We start from the raw sequence: 27,629 nt of genomic DNA on the forward strand, positions 1-27,629 counted from the left end.
ACATATCCTTGTGGAACTCCATGACTAACTTTGGCGTGCATGGAGGACATGTTAACATGTACAAACTGATCTGATAAATAGGACTTAAACCAGCTTAGAGCAGTTCCTTTAATGCCAATGAAATGTTCCAGTCTCTGTAATAGGAATAGGATAGATACTAGACAGGCGATCTGTGATTTGGACTGTACTGTCAGGTTACCATACTCTTTAGTATAGCATGTTGTTGATCCCTACAGGCCAGGTGTCACCTATTGCCTTTGGGTCAAACACCCTCTCCTCAGTCTTGGTCACACTTAGCACAAGATAGTTGTCGTCACACCACTGGACATATTCTTCATTTTTCGTATGATACGCTGCAGGGCTTCTATCTTTGTGCATAAGGCCGAGGATTGCGGCATCTTCTGAGAATTTGAAAATCTAATTGTCAGTGTGGAGTCTAGTGCAATTGTTAGTATACAGTGTGAAGAGGACTGGAGACATGACACAGCCATGACGGGCACCAGTGCTGATTGGACTGGGCTCCGTGAGAGCATTATTCACTCTGACTTTTTGAGTACAGTTTGTTAAAAAAGTAAAATACCAGTTGAGAATAAAAAAGTCATTCAGGTCATTAGCTTTTTGCAGGTCACCCAAGGTAATGCTGCATTTTTGAACTGGTGTCATATTAGTTTTAACCTTCATCGTGTCCCATAGTTCATTTCTGTAAAACTCTGTTCAAGTAATTCTCCTCCTGACTTCCCTGAACAAGTGATTAAGTTAAGTTTTGTTTGCACAACTTTCCTACGTTTCAACAATATCTAACCACGTGTCGTACAAATACAAAAAAAGGTTTGAACCCACGAATCGCAGGTCTTCTTGTATCCGTGGCTGAAGTAGCAACTTCCTCCTTCTACATACCAGCTGCACTGCATGGGTGTTTTGCTGCTGAACAGTTCCTGTTCTCTACTTCCTCTACTTCAATCCATGACCATGTGAGTTATTTCATGGGGAGGTTCTGTTGCAATTTGGGGAGAATTGTGTTTTCCCAAAATCTTGCACTGTGTGTTATAAGAGTTCTTGAAGTTGCAAGTGAAGGTGACTCTGGACTCTAGAAAGCATGGAGACATCAGTAGACCAGATGACGGACCAAGTCTCATACACCCAGAGTAACCCTCTGTTTGATATGTCACTCAGCAGGAGTGATCTCTACAGATTCCAGCCTGATGGTGAGTACTCAGGCAGAAAGTATGAAACTTTTCAAAGCAAACAGAATGACTTTTTATTTCCTTTCAATGCTGGTTAGCCATCCTGTGAGACTTTCTTCTTAATGGACACAATTCAAACATGTTCTTATTTGCTTCACTGTGCAGTAGATTGTAGATTGGTAGACTGGTTGTAACTTGATATAAGTCATTAAAGGTCTCATTTGAATGTATATGTGTGTGTGTCTTTACTAGATAGTGAGTGTAGAAACAAACAGGAAACATGAGGAAAGAGAAGGGTATGACATGCAACAAAGGTCATTGGCTGGAATTAGGAAACAGGTTGTCGCGGTTATATGAAATGCACCTGAACTTCTTGGCCACCAGAACACCACAAATTTAGAACATTTTGGGACATCCAGCTTCTCATACAGTCCAGGCAACAACTTGAAGGTTAATTAATTGCTGAGATATTTGCAGTTGAAAAGTACAGTTTAGTGTTTTCCACATAAAGGTGGAAAGAGATATTAAAACAAATAATTAGTGCCTTCAGTGGAAGCATATATTTACAATATAAGACTGGGCCAAGAACAAGTGCTTGGGACAGGACTGTAGTGCTGTCCCAAGTGTCAGCTACATTTACATTTAGCTGACACTTTTTTCCAAAGCGACATGTCAGAGGTTGCACGCCTCTGGAGCAACTAGACGTTAAGTGTCTTGCTCAGGGACACAATAGCAGATGTCTCACAGTGGGAATTGAACCCAGGTCTCCCACATCAAAGGCAAGCATCTTAACTATGCGCCATCACCACCATTCTATGGGTTAAAACAGCTGCGTCAAACCGCCAATCTGTCATCCCCAACTGTGAAAAATGTCTAAATGGAAAGTTCATAAAAGCAAATTAAAGAGTGGGTTAGACCTTACAGCTTTTAAAAACTCCTTAAATATATCCTTTAAAGTAATGAAAATGGAAATATGAAATTAAATTAAATGTATTTATTAAACTTTATAATGTAAAAAAACCAAACCTTAAAAACCAAAAAGTTTTAATGTTATATTTAATCACAGAATTGTTAATTAATTTAAGAATATAGTTGGTTAGTATCATAGATACCACGTGATGATTAATTATCAACTTTTACAGTGTTTAAAAAATATTTAAGAAATTAAATTTAATATATAAATCTCAAAATAAATAGAAAGACCATTACATTTACCAATTAATAAATGTACTGAATATATGTATGTCCTTAAATTAATTAACAAATGGGCATGTAATTCATGAATGGAAATGTTCTCACACAGCACCCCAAACATTGTGAACAAACAAGCAATACAGAGAATACAATATCATTATATTGTAAAGTAGATATAAAAGAGATTGTAGGAGGTAGGTCAGTTGTTACAGGATTTTTTCAAATACTGGAGCCACTTTTTCAAAATGCTTCATACAGTCTGCATTAATATATGCATCTTGGCCAAACAGTTAATCTCACCTCCAAAACTCAGTTAAAACAAAAACTAAACATGTACAACCAAAAACTGGCAACAATTCTCACTCAGGAAGCACACAGTATCACTCATAACACATGGACGTAAAAACACTAACAACAAGGAGCATTATACATAAATTATGAACTTTTATCTTTGAAATTTGAATGACTACATAAATCAGTATTTTAATATAAAATAACAATAACATATTTTCACTTTATTGACTGTACTAAAGTACATGTAACCAGAATGAATGCAATGAAATGCAGCAATTTGCTGCAATATCCTTTACAGAATTTTTTCTATATCACTGCATATAGTAATATACTTGTTTTAATAATTGAAACAAATTTCAAATTTCAGTGCTGCAAAACAATTTTGTACACTGGTACTGAGACACAATGACCGCAGCCTATAATTCATGTACAAACCCCCTGAACCTGAATTCGGCTAAAATACAAGCCTATTTCCTACGTTCTAAACCACACATTTTCAAAATACTACACGCAGTTCTCTATGCACATTAAATTTGCTGTAAATATCCTGCTCAGATTTTCTATACATTCTTATATGTTAGCAACTGAGAAAACTGTAAAAGCAGCATTGTCTGGTCTCATGTTAGTTATATATTATTGTCATCCTCCTTTGCTTTTACTGTAAAGCACATCAGCTGCCACTGTTAAACTTGAGAGGAAATGAAATGGCAGCCATGACCAGTAGATGGTAGCAATATTTCATTGTTCTTGTTAGACAGGCACAGCAGGTTTTTTGAGAGAAACGCCAGGGTTCTGTTGCAAATGTCCCCTGAAATAAAATGAAATGAAACACCACCATTTTTAAGGTAAATACTACTTTGTTTTTTACCCAGTAGCAGAGAAAACAGCTCTGCATAGGTTTGATGATGCAAGTAAGAGATAAAAGCTAAAGTAAAGTAAGAGCTTGCCATTGGCAGGAATTGTTGGGTCTCTGTTAATAATATTACAAAGAGTACAGTCTAGACGAGCTTAACTTCTGTTTCGAAGTGGCAATATAAATAAGATTTAATTTAATTGAATTAACAAGAATAAAGTTCTATAAAATAGTGATGCATTATGAATAAGCATGACTACATGACTCGTGCGTCATGTAAAGAATTTGCCACGGCTGCACAGTCACAACTGACACTGCAGCACTCTCCTCACTCCTCCCTTCCTTAAAACAGTATGTCAACTGTAATGAGCCTTAATGGAAACCATGATGGAAAAAAATCCAGTGCTGCTTTGAATGGATCTCTGCACACTAACTCAGTCCTTGTAAAGTCTGTTAAGACTGGAGGCTAGTCCGCTGGGTCATTTTGTGGAGCAGCAACTGTTCCATTACAGTCTAAGCTGCTTTAACTGATGCTGGCTGTACTTCTCCGGCTGTGCTAGTACTGACTGATTATATTTTACATGGGTCTATGGGACTTGCCAAAGATGTCTGGACTGGGACTGTGCTCATATTGGCTGAGGCTGCCCGTATTTCACCTGGGTCTCTAGGACTTGCTGAAAACGTCTGAGAAGAAGTCAGAGAACACACATTTACCTGACTGATGTCATTCAGTTTTTTCTCTTGTCCTTGCCAAAAGGATAGGCTATTTTCCTCTTTATCCTCTCATCAAAGATGTAAACATTGACACCCGCTTTGACCTTTGACACAAGAGTGAGGTCAACATGCCAACAACCACTCAATGTCATAGCCCCACCCACTGGCAACAGGAAGTGTCAAGTTTCTCACTGTTGTGTAGTATTCCTAACATATTTGCCACACCTGACTTAAGACATTGATGATGCTATGTGTGAAGCTTGTGAGTTTTCAGGTACAGCATGTCCATGGTGTGGCATCAAAGTTCGATGTTTTCACATGAAACAGGAAGTTTTTGTAACTTCAATGTGCATGCTCATATCTGTACCAAATTTCATACATTTGACAAGGGTCACGTCCTGAACACATCTACAGGGCAAAATTCACCCAACCTCATAGCGCTACCTGCTGGCATCAGGAAGTGTCCCTTCAATGATGCATTCCCCACACACTAAATCACCATGATTCATGATTCTTTTCTGGTACATGTATCATGCCAAAACACACAAAAAAAGCCTCTTGGAGCCATACCTGAAAACAGACAGAAAGTCAGCCATTTTGATTTGAATGTGCAATTTCAGCCCATTTATGGCCTTTTACAAAGTCCGTACTTTAACGAACTCCTCCCAGGGAATTAATCAGATCAACATCAATTTTGTACTGTGCTTTATAAAGGCATTGACGATGAAATATTGTGCTGTCTGTGAGTTTTCGTCGATGGGAGTTTCCGTGAAGTGGTGTCAAGATCAATGGTTTGTCATAATACAGGACGTTATTATAAATTTAGAGTACATGCTCAGATCTGTACCAAACTTACTTAACTAACTCAAACAAATGTTTGAGCTACAGAATCTGCAATACCACCGCCTCACACCTCGATGCGCTACACGTGCAATTTGTTTTTATTTAGGGCATTTTAAATCTTCCATAGCTTTCATCAGACATTAATACAGTGAACCAGATGCTAACATGGGAGTGGATTTTCTTTCCAGTCCCATTCCACTCCTACAAAAACAATACAGTCCCGTCCCAATCCCATGACAGAGAAAAAAAACCTGGCCCCTCAACAATCCCAGAAGAATTACTCCCGTTTAATCCCATGTAAGTGCCTAAACATATTGTAACCATTAAAAACATTTGTCAGTGTTATTTTATTGCAAGAACTGATATTGTAGATATAGATCTGTATTGAATTTTTTGCAGATAGTACTTTCAAAATAAACATTTCGTAACTTAACAAACAAGATCATTAAAAACATCTCCTCATTGTGATAATCCGTATTTGTATAGCGCCTTTCTAGTCTTTTTCGATCACTCAAAGTGCTTTTACACATTACTACATCTGCATTCACACACTGAGCCTAAGTGCTCAAACCGAAACTAACATTCACACAATGGAGAAACCAGGGATTCAGTGTCTTGCCCAAGAACACTTCAACCTGCAGACTGGGGGAGCCGGGATTGAACCGCCAACCATCCAATTAACAGCCAACCCAATCTACCCCACAGTCTTCTGAACTTTGCTACGTTTCGTCTCTTGAAATGACTTTCCCAAGATGTAAGTTTACTCCAGAAGACTGATCACATTCTCTGTTTTAAATGTAGTTTCCTGTTTTTGTTTCAGATCTGAAGCCAGCAAAGCCCAGAAGACAGTGGTGTTTTAATGTGATTATTGTTTACCTCATCTTGCAGACCGCCCTTAATGCCTTTCTCATTTATAAAGGTAGACTGTATACACATAGTATTATTTACTGTGATATGTTAAATAGAATTAGTTCTATATCAGTGTGTTTTACCAACTTTTATTTACTACAAACTACAAATAAGAGTACTTATACTGTAAATGTTAAGTGAATCAAGTTACTGATGAAATATATTTGTTCTTTTTTCCTTTCTGTCACAGTTTTCACATTGGAGTCTTCAATGTCTAACCCTAGGATGGAGACGCTGACATCCAATCACATTTCTTTTGGTGGAGAACAGGTTGATGACAACCTCCAAATTCTCCTCCTCAACAACAGTCAAGAAACCAAGACCCTCAGAGGCCACATATGGGCCCTCAAGAGCCAGGTCCTTCTCATGTTTATATGTAACATTCTACTGAACTTAATGTATATACAGCTATATAGCTTCAGTCCAGATTTAGTTTACTTTTTACCACAAATATAGATGATTTTAAATATTTCAACAATTTTAGGAAATAAGCTTTTTTTTTTTTTTTTTTTTTTTCTGAGTGAGATGAGAAGATCCATATCAGTTTTATGTCTGTGTTCAGCACTTCTTTTTAACCTCTGTCTGAACACTGTTTTAGTGCCTGTCTCTTTAAGGACCCCCTCCCTGAAAGCCCACTTGCTTCTAATTGGCCAACTTACCCAAGCAAAGAAGATTTAGCGGCACCTCGCTAAATCAAGGCCTGGTAAACACAACTCGGAGTTGAATGTCAATGGAGAAAATATCGTCTGGTTTTCCCTCTGATGTCCTCCGGCTGCTCTGCCTCCACTTTTGCTGCTTTACGGAGTTTATATGTTACTGGTTACTTTCGCAGCTAACGACTTCTATCTAGAAGCTTAGTAGCTACTGTGCTACTAAGTTAGCTACTCAGCCAGCCGTGCAGCTATCCATCCTGTTGCTGATTTTGGCCAGACTGGAAACTTGGTGTTCCTGGGTGTGTTTGTGTTTCCACTTCTAACATAACTACAGAAGCTTTGGATCGCTGTTTTAGAGCCAGCTGATAACAGGAGTTAATGTTAGCAACGGCTAGCAGTTAGCAACCTGTAGCATTAGCAACAAGTGAAGCTATCTGTCCATCAGGAACCTTCATAAATCACGGAGTTGAGGCAGAGGAGCCAAAGGAAATCAGAGGGAAAACCAAGATATTTTTTCTTTCCTTACACTGTTGTGCTTGGTGCGTAAATTTCTTTTACCATCAGAGTAATGCACCACTAAAATAACAAAAAACTGTGAAATGCTGCGGCGTTAATTTTAGACCTGTTTTTTGGGGGGGTCAATGGCGCAATGGCTTTCTGCTGCCTCAAGAAAGCAATGCCCCAACACTGCAATGCCTGACCACTCCTCATTTTAAGACCAACAATTCCATGGGCCCACAGATGGGCGCAAATGCATTTGCTATTTAACCAAAGTGGGTGGTTAGTGTGAAACAGTTGGAAACTAGCACTGAAAGTTGCACTGTGCTTTGCGTCACTTTGCACTGGGTGCAAGATAGGGCCCTTGGAGTTTGACATGCTTCACGCCGTGCTTAGATCATTAAAATAGGGCCCACTGTCTTTTGTTTATTTAAAGCAAAATATAGTATAGCCAAGTTTTGGAAATCAGTCAACAGAACAATCCAACAAATTTGGCTTTTGGCTCTTACTTAAACTTAAACTGATGATCAAGGGAAAATACTCCTTATAACACCTTTGAGAAGATTTGGAGATCTTCTTGAGGTTATAAAGAGAGAGAGGAGAAAATTTGCTATGAATACTAGTTGACATAATATATGTACCTTTCTGCTTTTAACAATCATTGTTTTGGTAAATGGGACAATTGACACTGACGTGGCAGACATTTGTGTGGCATGCATTGTAATCATTTGGCTACCACGGTGCTCCGTGTATAATTGTTATCGATTTGCTTATACTTGATTACATTTTGGATGGTTTGCCCTGTCAAAGCAGAGTATAATTAGAAGGTGCCATGATGTGAATTTTATTAAGTGCACTATATTTGTCTGAATGTCTGTTCTTGTTTGTGGAGTTTTATTAAATTCAATATAAACATTTACCAATCTAGTTAATCAATCAGGGCAATGTGCAATATTTCATATGAATTTTGTATTTTTTTTCTATTGTATTAAATGTAGCTCAACCATAGTTAAATTTTTATTTATATAGCGCCAAATCACAACAACAGTTATCTCACAGCGCTTTTCATAAAAGAGCAGGTCTAGACCGGCTTCTGTAAATAACATCACAGATGATGTTATTTACAGAAGCCCAACAGTTCCCACCAAGAGCAAGCACTAGGCGACAGAGGCAAGGAAAAACTTCCTTTTAAGAGGCAGAAACCTCGAGCAGAACCATGGCTCAGGGTGGGCGGCCATCTGCCTCGACCGGTTGGGGTGAGAGAGAGAGAGAGAGAGAGAGAGAGAGATGTAAGGAGAGAGAGAGAGAGAGATGTAAGGAGAGAGATGTAAGGAAAAGAGAGAGGGGAGGGAGGCAGCCTACACAATATACACACAGAGGTACACACAGTGAAGGTAATGTTGCTATAGACTAAATGAAAAATGGTACAGATATTTATAATAGTGTTAATGGTAACCATCGTAATGTTAATGATTATAATAACAATAATAACAATAAGACTAGCAAAAATAGTCGTTGCAGCAGAGGGTGTCGAGCAGGAACACGGGGGCAGCAAGTGACCCGCAACCACAGATCCAGACTCCACAGCTCCAGAGCCAGAAAACCTGCAGGAAGTGATAGGAGAGAGGAGAGAGACGAGAAAGCACAAGACTACCAGAAAGGGGAGAAGTTGTGTTAGTAACATGCAATAATGGGATAAGGTTGCATACAGAGGGAGAGAAAGTAGAGGAGAGAGGAGCTCAGTGCATCATGGGAAATCCCCCGGCAGTCTAGGCCTATAGTAGCATAACTAGATGGTTCAGGACTACCTGAGCCAGCCCTAACTATAAGCTTTATCAAAGAGGAAAGTCTTAAGCCTACTCTTAAATGTGGAGATGGTGTCTGCCTCCTGAACCCAAACTGGAACCTGGTTCCACAGGAGAGGAGCTTGATAGCTGAACGCTCTGGCTCCTAGTCTACTTTTGGAGACTCTAGGAACCACAAGTAACCCTGCATTCTGGGAGCGCAGTGCTCTGGTGGGGTAGTAAGGTACTATGAGCTCTTTAAGATAAGATGGTGCCTGACCATTAAGAGCTTTGTAGGTAAGAAGAATGATTTTAAATTCTATTCTGGATTTTACTGGAAGCCAATGCAAAGAAGCTAAAACAGGAGAAATGTGATCTCTTTTCCTGGTTCCTGTCAGAACACGTGCTGCAGCATTCTGGATCAGCTAAAGAGTCTTAATGGACTTTTTCGAGCAGCCTGATAATAAGGAATTGCAGTAATCCAGCCTAGAAGTAACAAATGCATGGACTAGTTTTTCTGCATAATTTTTAGACAGGATGTTCCTGATTTTCGCAATATTACGTAGGTGGAAAAAGGCGGTCCTTGAAATTTGCTTAATGTGAGACTTAAAAGACATGTCCTGATCAAAGATAACTCCAAGATTCCTCACAGTGGTGCTGGAGGCCAAGGCGATGCCATCCAGGGAAACTATATCTTTAGATAATGCGTCACGGAGGTGCTTAGGCCCCAGAGTAATAACTTCAGTTTTATCTGAGTTTAACATGAGAAAATTACAGGTCATCCAGGTTTTAACATCCTGAAGGCACATTTGAAGTTTAGCTAACTGATGAGTTTCATCTGGCTTGATCGATAGATATAACTGAGTATCATCTGCATAACAATGAAAGCTTATGGAATGTTTCCTGATAATATTGCCTAAAGGAAGCATATATAAAGTGAAGAGGATTGGTCCAAGGACAGATCCTTGAGGAACTCCATGAGTAACTTTGGCGTGCATGGAGGACTCATCGTTAACATGTACAAACTGAAATCGATCTGATAAATAGGACTTAAACCAGCTTAGAGCGGTTCCTTTAATGCCAATGAAATATTCCAGTCTCTGCAATAGGATCTGATGGTCAATGGTATCAAATGCAGCACTAAGATCTAATAAAACCAGTACAGAGACAAGTCCTTTGTCTGATGCAATAAGGAGGTCATTAGTAATTTTCACCAGTGCTGTCTCTGTGCTATGATGAGCTCTAAATCCTGACTGAAAATCCTCAAATAAACTATTGCTCTGTAGAAAGTCACACAGCTGTTGAGCAACTGCTTTCTCCAGAACCTTAGAGAGAAATGGAAGGTTAGATATAGGTCTATAGTTGGCTAAAACATCCGGATCAAGTTTGGGCTTTTTCAGAAGAGGTTTAATTACAGCTACTTTAAAGTACTGTGGTACATAGCCTGTTGATAAAGATAGATTGATCATATCTAGTATAGAGGTGCTGACTAAGGGTAGAACATCTTTAAGCAGCCTAGTCGGGATGGGGTCTAAAATAGTGTTACTTTAAAGTGCATTAAGACCAAACGCAAATTTAATCCTCCCAAAGCTTTCCTAGTGAGGGCTTTATTGTTGGACTACTGCCAAGTGTTCACACACAATGCAAAAATGCGAATAAACACAACCCAAAACATTTTGCTGTGATTTAATTGCAATAAATGGATCAAACTGATGCCAAAATTACTACAACATGATGGCGATTTCTTAAACATATGAATTCATACTTTGTCAGGTCTGGCAGCAAGTCAGCAGGATAACAACTTTTAAAATGTTTCTATTCTGGATGGAGTTCGTATCAATCAGGGTTGTGCTATGCAATAACAATAGCTGGAATCAAGTAACAGACAAATTTTCTGAACTCACCATGTTGTTCAACTTCCTCCATTTCTTTTCTCCAAGTAATGTCCAGTTTTGCCCGGTTTTTATATCAATATGAAGTAGTAGTCCAACAGAGCTCTGGGTGCCAACCAACGCTAAAAACAACATTAGATTGACACTAGACTGGATGTGCATGGAAGGTTGCTGCCAAAAAGCTCCAACGCTGTTGTCCCAAAAACTAAACTAAAAAGCTAATTTAATAAAAGCAGTTAACTCTGAGCTCCTCCAAAGGTAAACAGCGTAGTTGTCAGAGCGTAATCCATTCTGACTACCGTTGAGTATTTGTCCAAAAGTTGCAGCGCTGCCTCTCTCTCCTCTGCTGCTCAGCAGCTCTCTGTCGGCCAGCGGTGTTTCACCCCCCTGCTTTGCTTGTTACCTCCAAACAACGCTCTGAAGCCATCGGAGACATCCAGACAATCTCAACGCTGATAGCTTCATGCGACTTTCTCACTCGTGTTGAAAATGTACTCGAATGCCTTCGCACACCCTGCTTTTGGTCTGAAAGCACCATTAGACATAGACATAGAAAAGAGTCATCAAATGAACTGACAGAAATGTCGCTTAGGTTACACAGCAATATCTATGTAAATTCATTCATTTGGTTTGGTCAACATAAACATCACGGTTATGTTATGTTGTTTACCACAACAGGTCAACAGTCTGTGTGGAGAGGAAGGTCAGCTGGACAAACTGAGGTCTGACCTACGCCTGCTTAACGCCAGCACCCACAACCTGGAAGACAAACTGACAACCATCTACCCCAGCCCAGGTCAGATACACATCTATGTGTGTATGTCTGTGCATAGTCTGTCCTTGGCAGTTAGTGCGTGGTCAGTGATTCCATAAAGACTTGAGACTTGAATAAGTTTAGGTTTTTAGTGTACCTGTTTGTTCAGCTTTCTTTATGTCTCATTGAGCAAGCTACCTAGTCTGCATAGTCTATAGTCTGCATCCGTCGGGTCCACAGCTGTCGGTGTGCGTGTCCACTCCAGAGTATATTCCAGCCTTTAGTAGTAATCATTACATTCAGAAAGCTAAATAGCACAGTCCCCAGGACATTTTTATATTAGGAATCTTTGCAGAAACACTGAGGCCAATGTGACACATCCCTGTGCTTTTTAGATGCATGTTCAAAATGTGTGTCTCACATTGGTTTGATCTACAGGATTAATAACTGCATTAATAACACTGAAACAACACAACAATTGCGAAGATACAGCTAGATATTCAGCGATTCCTTAGATATTCACACAACTCTTACTACTCCATTTCAAAACATTTGTTTCTAATGTATATCTAACCTGAGCGATGACGATAACTCTGTTTCAACAATTCAATACCACATCGGAGCATATAAGCCCCGCCCTCACTGCAAGCGGCTTATTGTGCTGTAGTTTATTCAAAGTTTATTAATATTAATTCTGAACTTGTTGTGTGTCCAAATTGCACTTAATGCGACACTGCACTCCTTTGGGTCCGCAGCAACACATCCGTTGATTGGCTGAATGCTTCTTGACATAAACAAAATACAAACACACACACTCACAGAGATTCCTTCCTTTATTAGAGAGAGGATATGAATAGATATGAATGACATTGCGTGTTTATATACTTGAAGTCACAATGTCAGGAAAATTAGCAACATAAACTGTATTACAAAGAGCATTTTCTGGCTGTTGCCTTGTTGAGGTTTAAGGCTAACCGATAACTGTAAAACTGTAACAACCTGGTCAGAAATTAAAAATGCATGGGCAGGGTTTATCAACCCTAGGAATTATTTTGCGTGTGTCTCCTCAGGACCTCCTGGTCCTGCAGGGACAGATGGGCTGCCAGGACATCCAGGTGCACCAGGAGAGAAAGGCCTCAAAGGTAAGTTGAACTGAGTAACTGGGACAACACAACAACTTGGGGTACGGACGAATTTAAATTTCTCTCAGACTTCTCTTACAGTTTTTTTTTACCACTATAAACTGCAAGTTACACACAAAATCTTTAAATATCACACAATTTTTTAAACCCCTCTGACTTTCTTTCCTTTTCCAAACACAAGTCAAAATGCTACACTTATTCACCAGGTAACCACTAACTGCTTAACTGATCACTACTACTACTATTTATTCACTACTACTGTTCATCACAATTCTGTTACAGTTTCTCATTTATTTAAACACATTTTCTGAAAGCATCCCTCATATTCTCTACACATAAATCAAAAACACACACAATGTGCAAAACCCCTCAATTCTCCTGCAAAATTAAACCTTACATTCAAAACAATGTTATTACTTCTCAAAATGGAATTTGGTTCCAAATGACACACACAAACCATCATATGAATAGACATCTATAGGAACCAGTTGAACACTAATGTTCTCAAATGTAAAACACTATGATGAATGGAAAACACTTCTTCTCCATTCATCACAATGACTTAGGCCTTTTTTTTGTTCAGTGTTACATTAAATTACATTACATTTACTCATTTGGCAGACGCTTTTATCCAAAGTGACTTACATTTGAGGAACAACATACAAGCATCAACAGAGCATCAAATACAGATCTACAACTGACAATACATATTAGTAAGAGCAGCATTAAGTACTAGTAAGAGCTCATAGTACATATCACATCAATGGGGTAAATACCTAGGGAAGGAAGTAAGAATTAACAAAAAGTGCAATTAAAACAAAAAAGTGCAAGAAGAAGAAGAAGAAGAGCACAGGACGTGCATGTTAGAGGTTAGGAGTTAGAGGTGTTATAAGAGGAAGTGTTCTCAGAAGAGATGAGTTTTCAAGAGCTTCTTGAAGTTAGAGAGGGACGCCCCTGCTCTGATGGCGTGTGGTAGCTCGTTCCACCATCGTGGTGTCACAGATGAGAATAGCCGGGACTGGGATTGCTTTGTGTGAAGGGATGGCAGAGCCAGGCGGCGTTTGTTGGAGGAGTGTAGTGTATTATGGAGTTTAGGTAGATGGGTGCAGACCCAGTAGTCACTCTGTATGCAAGCATTAGTGATTTGAATTTGATTCTGGAGCCAGTGGAGGTCACTGAGTAATCGAGTGACATGAGTCTTTTTGGGCTGATCAAAAACCAGACGTGCAGCTGCGTTCTGAACCATTTGTAAGGGTTTCACCACACAAGCTGGAAGACCTGCTAGGAGGGCATTGCAATAGTCGAGGCGAGAGATAACCATGGCCTGTACCAGAAGCTGGGTGGTGTACTGAGTGAGGTAGGGCCTGATTTTACTTATGTTGTATAGAGCAAAGCAGCATGACCGAGAGGCAGCAGCAACATGGTCTGAAAAGGACAGCTGGTCATCAATTATGGCACCCAAGTTTCTCACCACCTCGGTTGGAGTGATGGTTGAGGAGTCAATTTGTAGTGTGATGTTATGGTGGATAGATTGCTTGGCTGGAATGACCAAGAGTTCAGTCTTAGGTTTAGTTGAAGGTGGCAAGCCTTCATCCATGCAAGCCTTCATCCATGTCTCCGAGAGAAAGTCCGTGATCCGCGGCGAGATGGTGGGATCGCCTGGCGGGAAGGATAGGTAGAGTTGCGTATCATCTGCGTAGCAGTGATAAGAGAAGCTGTGCAAGCGAATGATCGGCCCCAGTGAGGTGGTGTAAATTGAGAAGAGAAGGGGCCCTAGCACTGAGTCTTGGGGCACTCCTTTTTGAGCAAGGGTGTAACCCAGGCCCTTTTGAAAGTGTCAGGAAGGTTCCTGAAGCCAGAGAAGCATTTATCACATGAGTGATTGTTGGGACCACGGTAGGAGATATGGCTTGGAGGAGATTCATAGGAATTGGGTCCAGTGGGCATGTAGTTTGACGGCTATGGGTCAAGAGTTCTGATACTTCGCTCTCTGTGAGGGGAGTAAATGAGGAGAGTGAAGAACCACTGACCTGGGAGGTCAGAGGAAAAGATGTAGTACGACTGACCTGGTTGAGTTTGAATGTTTCAGAGAATTGGCTAGTTATAGCCGCCACTTTGCCTGTGAAGAAGGCAGCAAAGGACAAGTTTGTGGGTGGTGTGGAAAATAATTTCCTTGAGTCAGTGGCACTGCTAATTCTGTTATTATAGAACGCAGTTTTGGCAGCACTGATGCCATAACTGCCCTCACAGCCCTTAAGGTCGGCGGGGTCTTCGGTTTTTCGCCATTTTCTTTCAGCAGCTCTGAGATCAGTAAGGTGCCCACGGATGGTATTAGCCACGTGTGGGACTGGTCTGGACGAGCAGGCTTGGTGGATAGAGGACACAGGCTATCCAGGCACAAGCTTAGTGTAGAGCACAGAGATTGTGTGGCATCATTGACCTCAAGTGAGGAAAATGTGTTGAGGGAAGGTAGAGCAGAAGCTATCACTGAGGCAAAGTGAGCGGGAGACAGGTTGCGGAGGTTGCGGCGGTGTGAGACCAATGATGATGGAAGAATGGGCTTTTCCTGTAGGCATACTGTGAACTGAATTGAAATAGTGGTCAGACACATGTAGAGGTGTGACTGTTAGGCACTCTGTGGCACAGTTTCAGACAAGAACAAGGTCAAGCACCTTGCCAGCTTTGTGGGTCGGGGGGCTGAGAACCCAGATGTGGGTGGTGCCTGTTTTAAAGGCTTGAGGAGTGCCCGATGGCATGATACCTCTTGCGTGGACCGGAGACAATGGGAATAGTATAGTAGCACATGGCCTGAGTGTAGTTGTAGCTGGCAGCTTTAAGTGAGTAGGTGTGCCTCGGGAAGGGAAAAAGCTTCTCTTGTAGGCGGCCTTGCTCAGTGGACTCACACACACACACGTAGACTCGCTGGTCTTTACCGAAGTAGGTCTTCACACAAGGAGCCAACGCTAACGCTGATGCTTCAGTGGTAGGTTTCACTGAAGTAGTGCGAGTCTAATTGCACACAGGTGTTGGGAATTAAGACTGACTGCACCCAGCTGAGATAGGCCTCCGGATTACCAAGACAAAAGCTTGGTTTCAGTGGGTGGGACACACACCCAGTTGTTTGATCTCGCTCAGCCGGTCTTCAGATTCTAGTGGATTGCTCAGTAAAATAGCAGCTGTTCAGCTGTTCTAGTAGGGGGGCAGAGCGACTGGGGGAAAAGCATACAGACGCCGTCTCGGCCACGTCTGCACCATGGCATCCAGCCCTAGCGGGGCTGGGGGCGAGAGGGAGAACCACAGTGGACAGTGCGTAGTCTCTTGAGACGCAAACAGGTCCACATCTATAGGGCCGAACCTTTCGCACAATAACTCCACCACCTCGGGGTGGAGTCTCTATTCCCCGGGCCTCAGCCCCTGTCTTGACTTGAAAAAAAGTTTACAAGGCTCCGCCATGCTCCTGCGAAATCCGCCTAGGGAACCAGCCCCTTGGGGCAGGGAAAAACTGCCGATAACCCGTGTGTGAGCCAGAGCGCCTCCTGACTGCAGAACGGCGCGTGCTCGCTGGAGGCTAGCGCCTCCTGAGCATTGACATGGCGAGATAGCAGCGCCTGCTGCCTGAGTTGCCACGAGGGAGGGGACCTCGATCGCCCTCTCTCGGGGGGGGCTCAGGATCTCTTCCGGCGAGACTGAAGAACGGTCCTCAGATCCGTTGTCTCGGGGGGCTGTGGGGGGGAACCCGAGAAGCGACACTCAGGCTCTGGCGGTAGGAGCTGGACGACGGCTGGGACCATCTCTCTGCAGCCGTCGCTATCCTGGACGCAGACCGGCACGGGAGATACTGCTGGAACGCCTCCCCTTGCTTCCTGGCATGCTGAAACCTGCTGACCAGAGCAGATGTCACGCGACATGGCTTGGTAGGCAGCGCCGGCTCTTTAAGGGACGACGCAAGACCGGGCGAGACATAGCTGGCCAAAGCATCCTCAACCCCGACATGCTGACGTGCTGAGAAGGGCTTGCCCCATTTGTCATGCAAATCCGGGAAAAAGGCAAAGAAAAACATCCAAGCACGGCTGAAGTTTGCAAAACAAACATCAAGTCCCCCAAAAGCTTGTGGGAAAATGTGTTATGGTCTGATGAATACAAGGTAGAACTTTTTGGCCATAATTCCAAAAGGTATGTTTGGCGCAAAAACAACACTGCACATCACCCAAGAACACCATACCCACAGTGAACCATGGTGGTGGCAGCATCATGCTTTGGGGCTATTTTTCTTCAGCTGGAACCGGGGCCTTAGTCAGGGTGGAGGGAATTATGAACAGTTCCAAATACCAGGCAATTTTGGCACAAAACCTTCATTTGTCAGTTAGAAAGCTGAAGATGAAGAGGAAGTTCACCTTTCAGCACGACAACGACCCAAAACACACATCCAAATCCACAAAAGCATGGCTTCATCAGAAGAAGATTACTGTTTTGGAATGGCCCAGCCAGAGCCCAGACCTGAATCCAATTGAACATCTGTGGGGTGATCTGAAGAGTGCAGGCAATGTCCTCGCAATCTGACAGATTTGGAGCGTTTTAGAGATTTCTTACCTATTCTCATTTCGGAAAGTGGTGGTGATGGATGCTACAGTGTACCTGCTCAAATTTGGCTGTACTCTTTGCTCAGCCTCCCTCATTTTTAGACCATGACCATGTGGTCAACCAAGGTGGCTCATATTTCATCAGAGATTACGGTCCTTGGCCTTCCTCGCCCTCCTCCCGTCCTCCTCTTCTTACTCTCACTCCTCTGGTTCTGCCTCTGTTTCCAATGTTGGCATCCATTGCTCCAAAACAGAAGAGCTCACCTGTTGCCCTTTTATCTTAAAGATCTGATTGCTAATTGTAAAACTGTGTGACAGGTGTTTGCCCATGTGATGAGTCAGTGTGCATATTTGAATGTCAGTGTGTTCCTTGTGAAAACAAGAGATTTTATTCATGAAAATTGTACCAAATTGAATTGTGTGTGATGTTTTGAAAAAAGTGTGTTTTAGAACTGATGCATGAGTTACATGTTGTCGTCATTGTGTCTCATGTACCAGTATTTTTGTGTAAACAACTGAGAAAAACTGTAATGTAAATATTGTACATATCCATACTCCTTTATATTTCTTCTTTATATTTATACTTTTTATATTTATATTTCTTTACCTGGACAGAGAGCGAGGGGAGTAGGAGGGACAGGCAGGGGACAACAATGAGGACAAGTACAAAGACGAAGAGTTGGTTGAGAAGGGGGAGTGAGAAGAACACAAGGGCAGAGAAGAGATTCACAACACACACACACACACACACGTTTACTGTTTTATTTATTGTACAGCTTACGCACACTTTGTGTCATAACTGCCTGAACTTGTTTAAGGTTTTGCCAAAAGAGTGACTGATTAGACAAATGGATTTATGCAACTGAGCATTTGGTTCAGAGAATGGGGTTTAGTGTTTTAGCAATTGTGAAAAACTGTAACTCGTCCTCTACTTCTTCCTCCTCCTTCTCCTCTTTCTCTTCTTCCAACTCTTTCTCCTTGAACTTGTCCTCGTTGTTGTCCCCTGCCTCTCCCTCCTAGTCCCCTTGATCTCTATCCATTATTGCATTCCATTGTTCAAAACGGGTAATGTTAGAGTGTTATAACACTGAGAATCTGACATCAAAAGGGGGCTGGCCTCTGATCCTTATTGTTCTTTCTGCCCCCACGGAACTGTTGGCTCTTTTACACATATTGTATGGGAAAGTCCAGTGGTTTTTAGTTTGTGGGGGAAGTTTATACAGGTGAGCACCTGTAAGGTACCAGGTGTTAAACACTTAGCTATTTGGCAACAGGTCGTATTGTCTGTAACTTGTTGATACTGCAATAAAAAGTTAATGATTAAAAAAATATTGCAATGATGGCTTCCTTGTGGCTTCTTGTCTAACATTTTTATTATTTGTTTATGCAGGGATTATATTGTCGTTAGCAAAGTTGTATTGATTCGTCCCCTACTTGTTAGACAGTGCGTGATATGTGGGAGAATCATTTTATTCATGAACATTTTGGCTACATTAGTGGACATGCAGTTCCTTACGAATTTGAACTTTTATTACGAGTGCCGTGAAAGACAGATTTGGGTCAAATGTGATGCCAAGGTGTTTAAACTTGTGCACAATCTGAGACTGTGATGTCTGGATCTAGTGTTAAGGTTTGTCTGTTTGTGAATAACATGGTGTTTTTGTAACATTAAGCTGGAAGCAGGATTTAACTAGCCATGTGGTAACCTGTACCATTACAGCAGACAGTTTTGATGCAGCTTTGTCTTTATTTTTGCCATTTACACAGACAACCATATCATCAGCGTATATCTGGACATTTACATCCGAGCTAACAGATGGCAGATCATCTATGTACATCTATGTACATGACCCTTGCGGGACACCAGTAGAATACAATTAAAAGCTGTTTAGTGGTATACCTTTACACATTGGGTTCTGTCCAGAGAGGCTTCCATGGCATTTCTGTGCCATTTAAAACCTCCCATTGTCCATGTTCCTTTTTTATTATTTCTAACTTGACTGCGGTGCCCTACTTGTGCAAAAGCGACACTAAAGGGTATAAAAAAGGTGTCTTGTCCAAGTACCAAGTATCCATATGTGATGAGTTGGGAGTGAGAATGGGTTGTTATTTTACAGTACATACCCTATTTAACTCAGTTAAATAGTCAGTGCACTGACATGACATGACCTGTGTCAAATCTCTATCAGGCATGAACTTTTACTGTTTGTATGCATGTGTGCATGTACAGGTTTTGTCTAACTAAACACGTTTGCTGATTTGCTTACACAATCCATAATTTTAAGCAATCATATGAAGATCATGAATATCCACAGCAAATTACATGACAAGCAGCTTTAAGGTCATTACAAGTTTGCTATTGTAATGTGTTAAATATTTTTCAGCAATTATAACTTCTACGATGAAGATGTGTTTATATATATTATTTCAACAGTGTTTTACTATATTGTCATCTGTTTATAGCATGGGTGTCCACAAGAGGAGTTATAGTTGTTGACAAATACCTAATACACACTTATATCTGCTTAAAAGTATATTATAGTATGTTATTAACCATTTATTAAACGTTTATATGCTGCTTTTTGGTGACTTAAAACAAAGCATATCGTGACAGTCACTGGTCAGATTACCATGCAGTTTATTGTGGAAATATGTGGAGATACTCATACAATGAGTTGGATTTTGGTGACAAACTGACCTTCCTGTAGTCCTGCAATCAAGCAAAATTTCTGTTGGTACCAGAAATATATCAAAATCTAGTTAGTAGATTGTCACGATATTTATTGAGCATACTTACACAGACATAACTCATCTGAACTTATTGACTTTTCCTCACACACCATCATCAGGATAAAGCTTTGATTTTTATGCTTTAAAAACAGTGCTTCATGTGAGTGAGATGTAAAAAGCATTGTAGGCGTTAGACTTAACATTAAAAGTTTAGACTTTTGTTAATGTTATTCCTTTGGACAAACAAAGACGTGATTAAAATGTATTACTTTAATTATTCATATGTCTACTGTTTATAGTCTAAACAATGTACTAAAACTGGACTGTGAACTGTGAGTGTAGCGCAATAGAATATGCTGTCAGTAGATTACATACCCATACGCTTCTTTCCAGGGGACAGTGGTGTTGCTGGCCCTTTAGGACCAAAGGGTGAAATGGGACTCAAAGGACAACCTGGAGAGCCAGGAGTTGCTGGTCAAATGGGTGTGTTTCTTTATGATAATTTGTGTTAACAATTACCTTGTTGTTATTTTAATTTTTGTAAGATGCATGTGTGTTCATGCATACTGTGTATAGTACCCTGTATGACTCATATTCTGGCTCACAGTTAAATTATATTTTCTGAAACAGAACCATAATCTTCCAAGATTTCACATCATTTTGCAGGTTCAGTGAAATTCAGTCAGTTCCTGGATGGAAAAATGCATCAGCAGATAAAGTTTCTCTTCCTCCTTTAACTTCTGGTCATCATCAGTAATATTGCTGACAAACTGCTTGTTCATGTGATGAATGATGCAATTTGCACAGCTTGCATTTATGAAATATAAATACAGACCAAAAAAACATAAACATCTGTGTGTGTGCATGGGTGTATGTCAATGTCAATGCAGGTCCCAGGGGTCCACCTGGGCTCCCAGGAGCCCCAGGGAATCAAGGACCAGGAGCCAAGGGAGAGAAAGGAGAACCTGGGCCCCAAGGTAAGGGGTTCTATTGGTCGAAGAGCCCATAGCAACATCATGTAGTCTATGAAACCTGACCTGAATACATGGAAACAAAACAATAAAATAGTTGAAAATAAAATATTTTTTATTATTCACATGAATTAGTTTCCTTGAAGAGACATGCTGGGTCTCCTTCCATTAAGAGCTCTAACAATGAAATATCCTTTTAGTGTTTCAGGTCCTCACTATTTGAGAGGCCTGTCTACCCTGTAAAGAAGTACATTATAATTAGCTGTGACAGGCTTTAATGTTGACTGTTGTCCCCTATGCTTTGATTGAAGGCCCTCATGGAGACAGAGGTGACATGGGGAACCCTGGCCGACAAGGTACCCAAAAATGTTACATGCAGCCTCTGTAAATGTGTGTATGTTCTTTATCTGTGTAGTAGGTGTAAGTTGGTGTGTGAGATACTAAATGGATTTCTGTTGATTTGATGTGCACTTCCAGGATCTCCTGGTATTTCTGGGCTCAAAGGAGAAAAAGGAGACATTGGACCTAATGGTCCACCTGGACCTTCAGGTCAGCAGCATGCTGTGTAACATTTGTGTGGTTGGAATGATACATGTATCCCAATATAATGGACAATATTTCCTCTTTATTCAATATCATACAGTAAATCACCTAGTCATGTCATAAGAAATTACACAAATAAGCTTCTTGCTTTATCTGTACATCCAGCCATGAATTTATATTAGAGATGGCCAATAAAACAATAATGATAATTATCGCTAATATAATTTTCCTCAATAACAGTTTATATATGTCGATATATTGAACAAAAAATGTTCAATATATCGTCAAATATTTTTGGTTTAATTCATTTGAATCACAAACAAATTAGCACATATTTCTATTAAAATATTTTTTTTTTAGGAAAAGGGACTGAAAAAATGTACTAATCATATTTGTTGAAAAAGATTTCATCTGAATAGTTTTGAATATTCTCCCTCAGATTTGTGAAGTGATCCACTGTTTGGCAACAAGTGTTTGTCACATTCGTAAAGAAAAGTTTAACCTGAATGATATGAAATGTTTTTATTAATTATTTTAGTAATAACATTTTTGGGCATATCCCCCAGCACTAATTTATATAAACGTTCATTTAACTGATCAGTAATTCAATCATGCCTTTGAGTCATGAATCTTTTAACATATTTTCATTGATTAAATTGACATCACAATGATAGTTATAGCTTTATCAAATCTAAACGGAGATGAAAGAAACATGGCAGGCTGTGTTTTCTCTTAGCTGTAGAGTTTCACTCATTTTTCAAGGACAGTTATGTGCTCATTCACTGACTACCTTCTACAGCACAAGAAAACAAGCTAGCAAGGCTACAGAAAATTAATGTATGTGTTTTCATTTTCAAACTTCATCACCTCAGGCCAGTTATCAGACAGCTCCCTCTGGAGTAGTGGTGGTACTCCCCAACACATGTTACACAAATGTGTAATGTGTAAAATTACAGTTTGACTTGGTTTGTTTCTTCACAAAAACACACAAAGCGCAAAGTAGAGGAGAGGAGAGACTGAATTATCTGACCTACTTCTATAATTTACACTTAAATGCACACCTGCTTGTATTAATAATCCTGTCAGTACTATTTGGCAACTACAATTATAAAGCATTTAAGAGAACCAAGAAATTGTCCCAGGATTTTTTCACACAGAGGAAGGTGAAAACACAATCAGCTGGTTTAGGTTAATAAGGTCAGTTTTACTGTGTATTAATGTGTAAAGCTGGTGTAGTTCAATTCAATTCAATTTTATTTATATAGCGCCAAATCACAACAACAGTTATCTCACAGCACTTTTCATAAAAGAGCAGGTCTAGACCGTACTCTATGATGTTATTAAGCCCAACAATTCCCACCAAGAGCAAGCACTAGGCGACAGAGGCAAGGAAAAACGTCCTTTTAAGAGGCAGAAACCTCGAGCAGAACCATGGCTCATGGTGGGCGGCCATCTGCCTCGACCGGTTGGGGGTGAAGGAGAGAGAGTGAGGGGGAGAGAGAGAGAGAGGGCAAGAGAGGAACAGAGAGAAAGAGAGAGAGGGGAAGGAGGCAGCCTACACAATATACACACAGGTATATTGTACAGACAGTAAAAGTGATGTTGCTATAGACTAAATGAAAAATGGTACAGATATATACAGTAATGTTTATGATAATAATCGTAATGTTAATGATAACAATAATAACAATAGGAGTAGTAATAATTGTAGCAGAGTAGAGGAGAGAGGAGCTCAGTGCATCATGGGAAGTCCCCTGGCAGTCTAGGCCTATAGCAGCATAGGCCTAGACCTAAGGGATAGTTCAGGACTCACCTGAGCCAGCCCTAACTATAAGCTTTATCAAAGAGGAAAGTCTTAAGCCTAGTCTTAAATGTGGAGATGGTGTCTGCCTCCTGAACCCAAACTGGAACCTGGTTCCACAGGAGAGGAGCTTGATAGCTGAACGCTCTGGCTCCCAGTCGACTTTTGGATACTCTAGGAACCACAGTAGCCCTGCATTCTGGGAGCGCAGTGCACTGGTGGAGTAGTAAGGTACTATGAGCTCTTTAAGATAAGATGGTGCCCGACCATTAAGAGCTTTGTAGGTGAGACGAAGGATTTTAAATTCTATTCTGGATTTTACTGGAAGCCAATGCAGAGAAGCTAAAACAGGAGAAATGTGATCTCTTTTCCTGGTTCCTGTCAGAACAAGTGCTGCAGCATTCTGGATCAGCTGAAGAGTCTTAATGGACTTTTTTGAGCAGCCTGATAATAAGGAATTGCAGTAGTCCAGCCTAGAAGTAACAAATGCATGGACTAGTTTGTCTGCATCATTTTTAGACAGGATGTTCCTGATATTCGCAATATTGCGCAGGTGAAAAAAGGCGGTCCTTGAAATTTGCTTAATGTGAGACTTAAACGACCTGATCAAAGATAACTCCAAGATCCCTCACAGTGGTGCTGGAGGCCAGAGCGATGCCATCAAGGGAAAGTTTATCTTTAGATAATGCGTCACGGTGGTGCTTAGCCCCCAGAAAAATAACTTCAGTTTTAACATTAGAAAATTACAGGTCATCCAGGTTTTAACATCCTGAAGGCATGGAATATTTCCTGATAATATTGCCTAAAGGAAGCATATACATAAAGTGAACAGGATTGGTCAGAGGACAGATCCTTGTGGAACTCCATGACTAACTTTGACGTGCATGGAGGACTCATTGTTAACATGTACAAACTGAAATCGATCTGATAAATACGACTTACACCAGCTTAGAACGGTTCCTTTAATGAAATTAAATGAAATGTTCCAGTCTCTGTAATAGGATCTGATGGTCACTGGTATCAAATGCAGCACTAAGATCTAGTAAAACCAGTACAGAGACAAGTCCTTTGTCTGATGCAATTAGGAGGTCATTAGTAATTTTCACAAGTGCTGTCTCTGTGCTATGATGAAATCCTGACTGAAAATCCTCAAAATAAACTATTGCTATGTAGAGGTTATGAGGTTTTTATGCACAGCTCCTCTTCTTTTTACCTTTGATTTAAATTATTTCAATGGTCGGGGGACAGACACCGTCACTATAGGATTTTCACTAAGTAACTCCTGAAATGGAGGAGCAGAGAAGTGTGTTAGACTGCGACTCAGCGTAGGGTTTTGGGTGGGTAACTGCTGAGATAGAAGGGCAGAGAAGTGTGTTAGACTGCGACTCTGCCTCCTGGTCTCATCTCTGGGTTGTCATGGATTTGGTCCACTAATAATCTTGGCCAGATTTCTAGAAATGAGAGCTGCTCCTGTTTGCTGGACACCACCTCGACAACCAGCGGCAGAATGACGACATGCGGCTATACATGTCATAACTGGTCAGATTTGGCAGGGGTCCTGAGAAAACTATGGTGTCTGACATTGTTTTTGTATATGTACACACCAACTCAACATTAATCTTAGTGACTTCCGATTGGCGTAACCGAGAGTCATTACCGCCGACGTGAATAACAATCCTACTGTATTTACGTTTATCCTTAGCCAGCAGTTTCAAATGTAGTTAGTTGTGTAACACTTGTGTGCTCAATTCTGATTGTCGTGGAGAGCAATGAAGTAGTTTTTTTCCCGTATCTGTATATTACTTGAGGATTTTTAGTTGCTGCAACTTTTTACTTTCACTTTACATTACATTTCAAAGCCAAATATTGACTTTTTACTCACGTTACATTCTGCACGAGACCTCGTTACATTGGTACTAGTAGCCTATGCAGCACACCTGAGTGGAGCAGCAGTGAAAAACAAATGTAAAATGAGAGTGAAGTGCGGGACAGCAGTCAGGTAAACATGTGAGAAGCGCAGCTCTTGTCTGTCGGTTCTTGGTTGCTTGCCAGACTGTGACTGAACAATGCTGAGTGAAATACAACTATATATCACGTTTGATAAACGCAGACGGGCTACAGTATTTATAAACTGTAGCTTGGAAAGATGGCCGCATTGCGCGTGGAAATGCATTCATATGCGCATCCAAGAAATTAAACTCACGCATTTGAGCAAGAAACACCTGTGGGACCAGAGAGAGAAGTATATTTGGTGGAGCAGCAACTGTTCCATTAGGGTCCAAGTTGCTTGTATCTGATGCTGGCTGTACATCTCTGGCAGTGCTTGTTCTGGCTAAGGCTGCCTGTATTTCATCTGGGTCTGTGGACCTGCTAAAAAATTCTGGACTGGGTCTGTGCTGATAATGACTGAGGCTGGATGTGGATCAGCTGTGCTTACTTGACTGGCTGGAGTCTGTTCCTGTACTGGCTGTTGACGCAGCAACTACTGTGACAGACATAGCCCCTGTAAATTATAGATATTTTCTTTATATTAATGTTATCAGCTGCATCATTCAAACTGGCTCCTCCAGGTTTCCTTCAATATAATTTCAAAATAATATACTGTTTATAAAATGACTGGGCTGAATATTTAATGCTCATTATTTACTGAGATGTATGATCCATATTGCCCAGTCTGTCAAGCTAATCAACATTTTAATAGTCAATGTGAATCCACTGCTTCCAGAGTTGTAACTAAACTTCACTGTCTTGTTTTAAGATTGTAAATGATGTATATGGAGCACCCTCACGTCCTGTATGGACTGGTCAGAGAGAAGTATACATGACATTCCATGTCTATGAAGATTCTCAGTCATCCAGGTCATAGTTACCCTTTGGATAAGGGACGAAACGTCTTCCAGTAGCTTCAACCAACTCCAGTTGCCCTTCATTTTAACCTTCGTTGGATGACATTCCATCAAACTCATTTTTGACAGCTATTTCCGGTCCCGCCCCTCCCAGCAAAGATTTTACAAAGTTTAAACCATTAAAAATTATGATAAATGTAGATTTAATCCACACATGTTTATTTATTGAGCAGACAATATTTAACCTACATCAGTAGAGTCCAGCAAATGTCTTTCATGAGATCTAATTTTTTTGTCTTCTCATCAGGTGCAAGAGGACCTATTGGTTTCAATGGAACTCAAGGCAAGTGTGTTTTAAAGTGAACCTGAATTTAGAATCACATTTCTTCCATATGTGATATGCTGTGCAAAGCCAGTAACAACTAAAAATGTACTTTTGTCATGGAAATCAAGATGCCAGGGGCCAGATATAGAAAAAATGCTATGCTTAATAAACATGCAATTTCCTACATACAATTTCCTACACATAAACTGGTATTTATAAAATAAGAATGTGCAGTGCACATCTTACACATCCTTTCACTCCAGGTGTACTCAGTTTTTTAAATATAGCTGCAGGTGATACAATCAGGAGATTAAATAAGTTAAAGATATGTAACTTATAGGAATAGTTTTTTAACTCTAACCAATTTCATTAATTGTGGGTTTATTTTTGCATTTTTAGGTGAAGAATTTCATCATTCTGTTGCAAAGCTCACCTGTGCGACACAGCTGGTGTAATTCTTCTGTGCTATTCTTCTATACAAACAAATGGGATTTCTACATCCATTAGTTTCATAGTGATTGAGATTCATAAAACAGACCTATGTGTGGCTTTATAAATCTGGCCAAAAATGTCTGCCTTTGTGTGTACCCAGAGTTTTATGCATCTGGCATTGTGTCTGTATTTCACTCTGTCTGCACTTGGGGCAGTCAGAAAGAGGGATAAGTTAATTCAACAATACCAAAAAGCTGTTTAAAGTTAGCTAAAATTGTCACATTTGTAGGTAACAAACACAGAATCTATAGTATTAATCATAAAACTGTAAGGATCTGAATTATAACATCTGTAAGGATTTCCAATTCAATTGTCTGTTGCTAAGCTACAAAAAATATTGGTAAAAAATTACTTATTACAGAGTGATACAATCAGTATGACATACATAATTTATGGTTTACATTCATATTAGTTCATGTAAACTGTGAGTTTGGCTCCTCCACAGGTATTCCTGGACCACCAGGTGCCAAAGGAGACAAGGGAGACCAAGGAAACCCACCAGAGAGTACGTTTGCATGGGACTGACCTGAAACTATTACTAACTAAAGATACTTCTAAAATGGCACATTTATTAATGGCATAAGATTTGTTATTTGTTGCATCGTTTGGCTTTTGGACATTTTTAAA

The 27,629-nt window shown here is 40.5% G+C and overlaps 1 protein-coding gene across 2 annotated transcripts in view; it reads left to right on the forward strand.

Moving 5' to 3' along the window:
• The first annotated feature begins 865 nt into the window (after positions 1-865).
• marco (macrophage receptor with collagenous structure) overlaps positions 866-27,629 on the forward strand; it is a 47,696-nt gene continuing 20,932 nt past the window's right edge. For both annotated transcript variants that reach the window (XM_038719791.1, XM_038719792.1), the window contains exons 1-11: positions 866-1,205; positions 5,903-6,001; positions 6,182-6,348; positions 11,497-11,614; positions 12,643-12,714; positions 20,418-20,507; positions 20,915-21,001; positions 21,307-21,351; positions 21,473-21,544; positions 26,493-26,528; positions 27,448-27,507. In XM_038719791.1, the coding sequence (XP_038575719.1) occupies positions 1,097-1,205; positions 5,903-6,001; positions 6,182-6,348; positions 11,497-11,614; positions 12,643-12,714; positions 20,418-20,507; positions 20,915-21,001; positions 21,307-21,351; positions 21,473-21,544; positions 26,493-26,528; positions 27,448-27,507 (955 nt within the window). In that variant the 5' untranslated portion in view covers positions 866-1,096. The remainder of the gene's footprint in view (positions 1,206-5,902; positions 6,002-6,181; positions 6,349-11,496; positions 11,615-12,642; positions 12,715-20,417; positions 20,508-20,914; positions 21,002-21,306; positions 21,352-21,472; positions 21,545-26,492; positions 26,529-27,447; positions 27,508-27,629) is intronic.

Source organism: Micropterus salmoides, unplaced genomic scaffold (assembly GCF_014851395.1).
Source record: "Micropterus salmoides isolate LMB-PRFRI ecotype aquatic unplaced genomic scaffold, ASM1485139v1 Ms_hic_scaffold_15, whole genome shotgun sequence".
Classification (NCBI taxonomy): domain Eukaryota; kingdom Metazoa; phylum Chordata; class Actinopteri; order Centrarchiformes; family Centrarchidae; genus Micropterus; species Micropterus salmoides.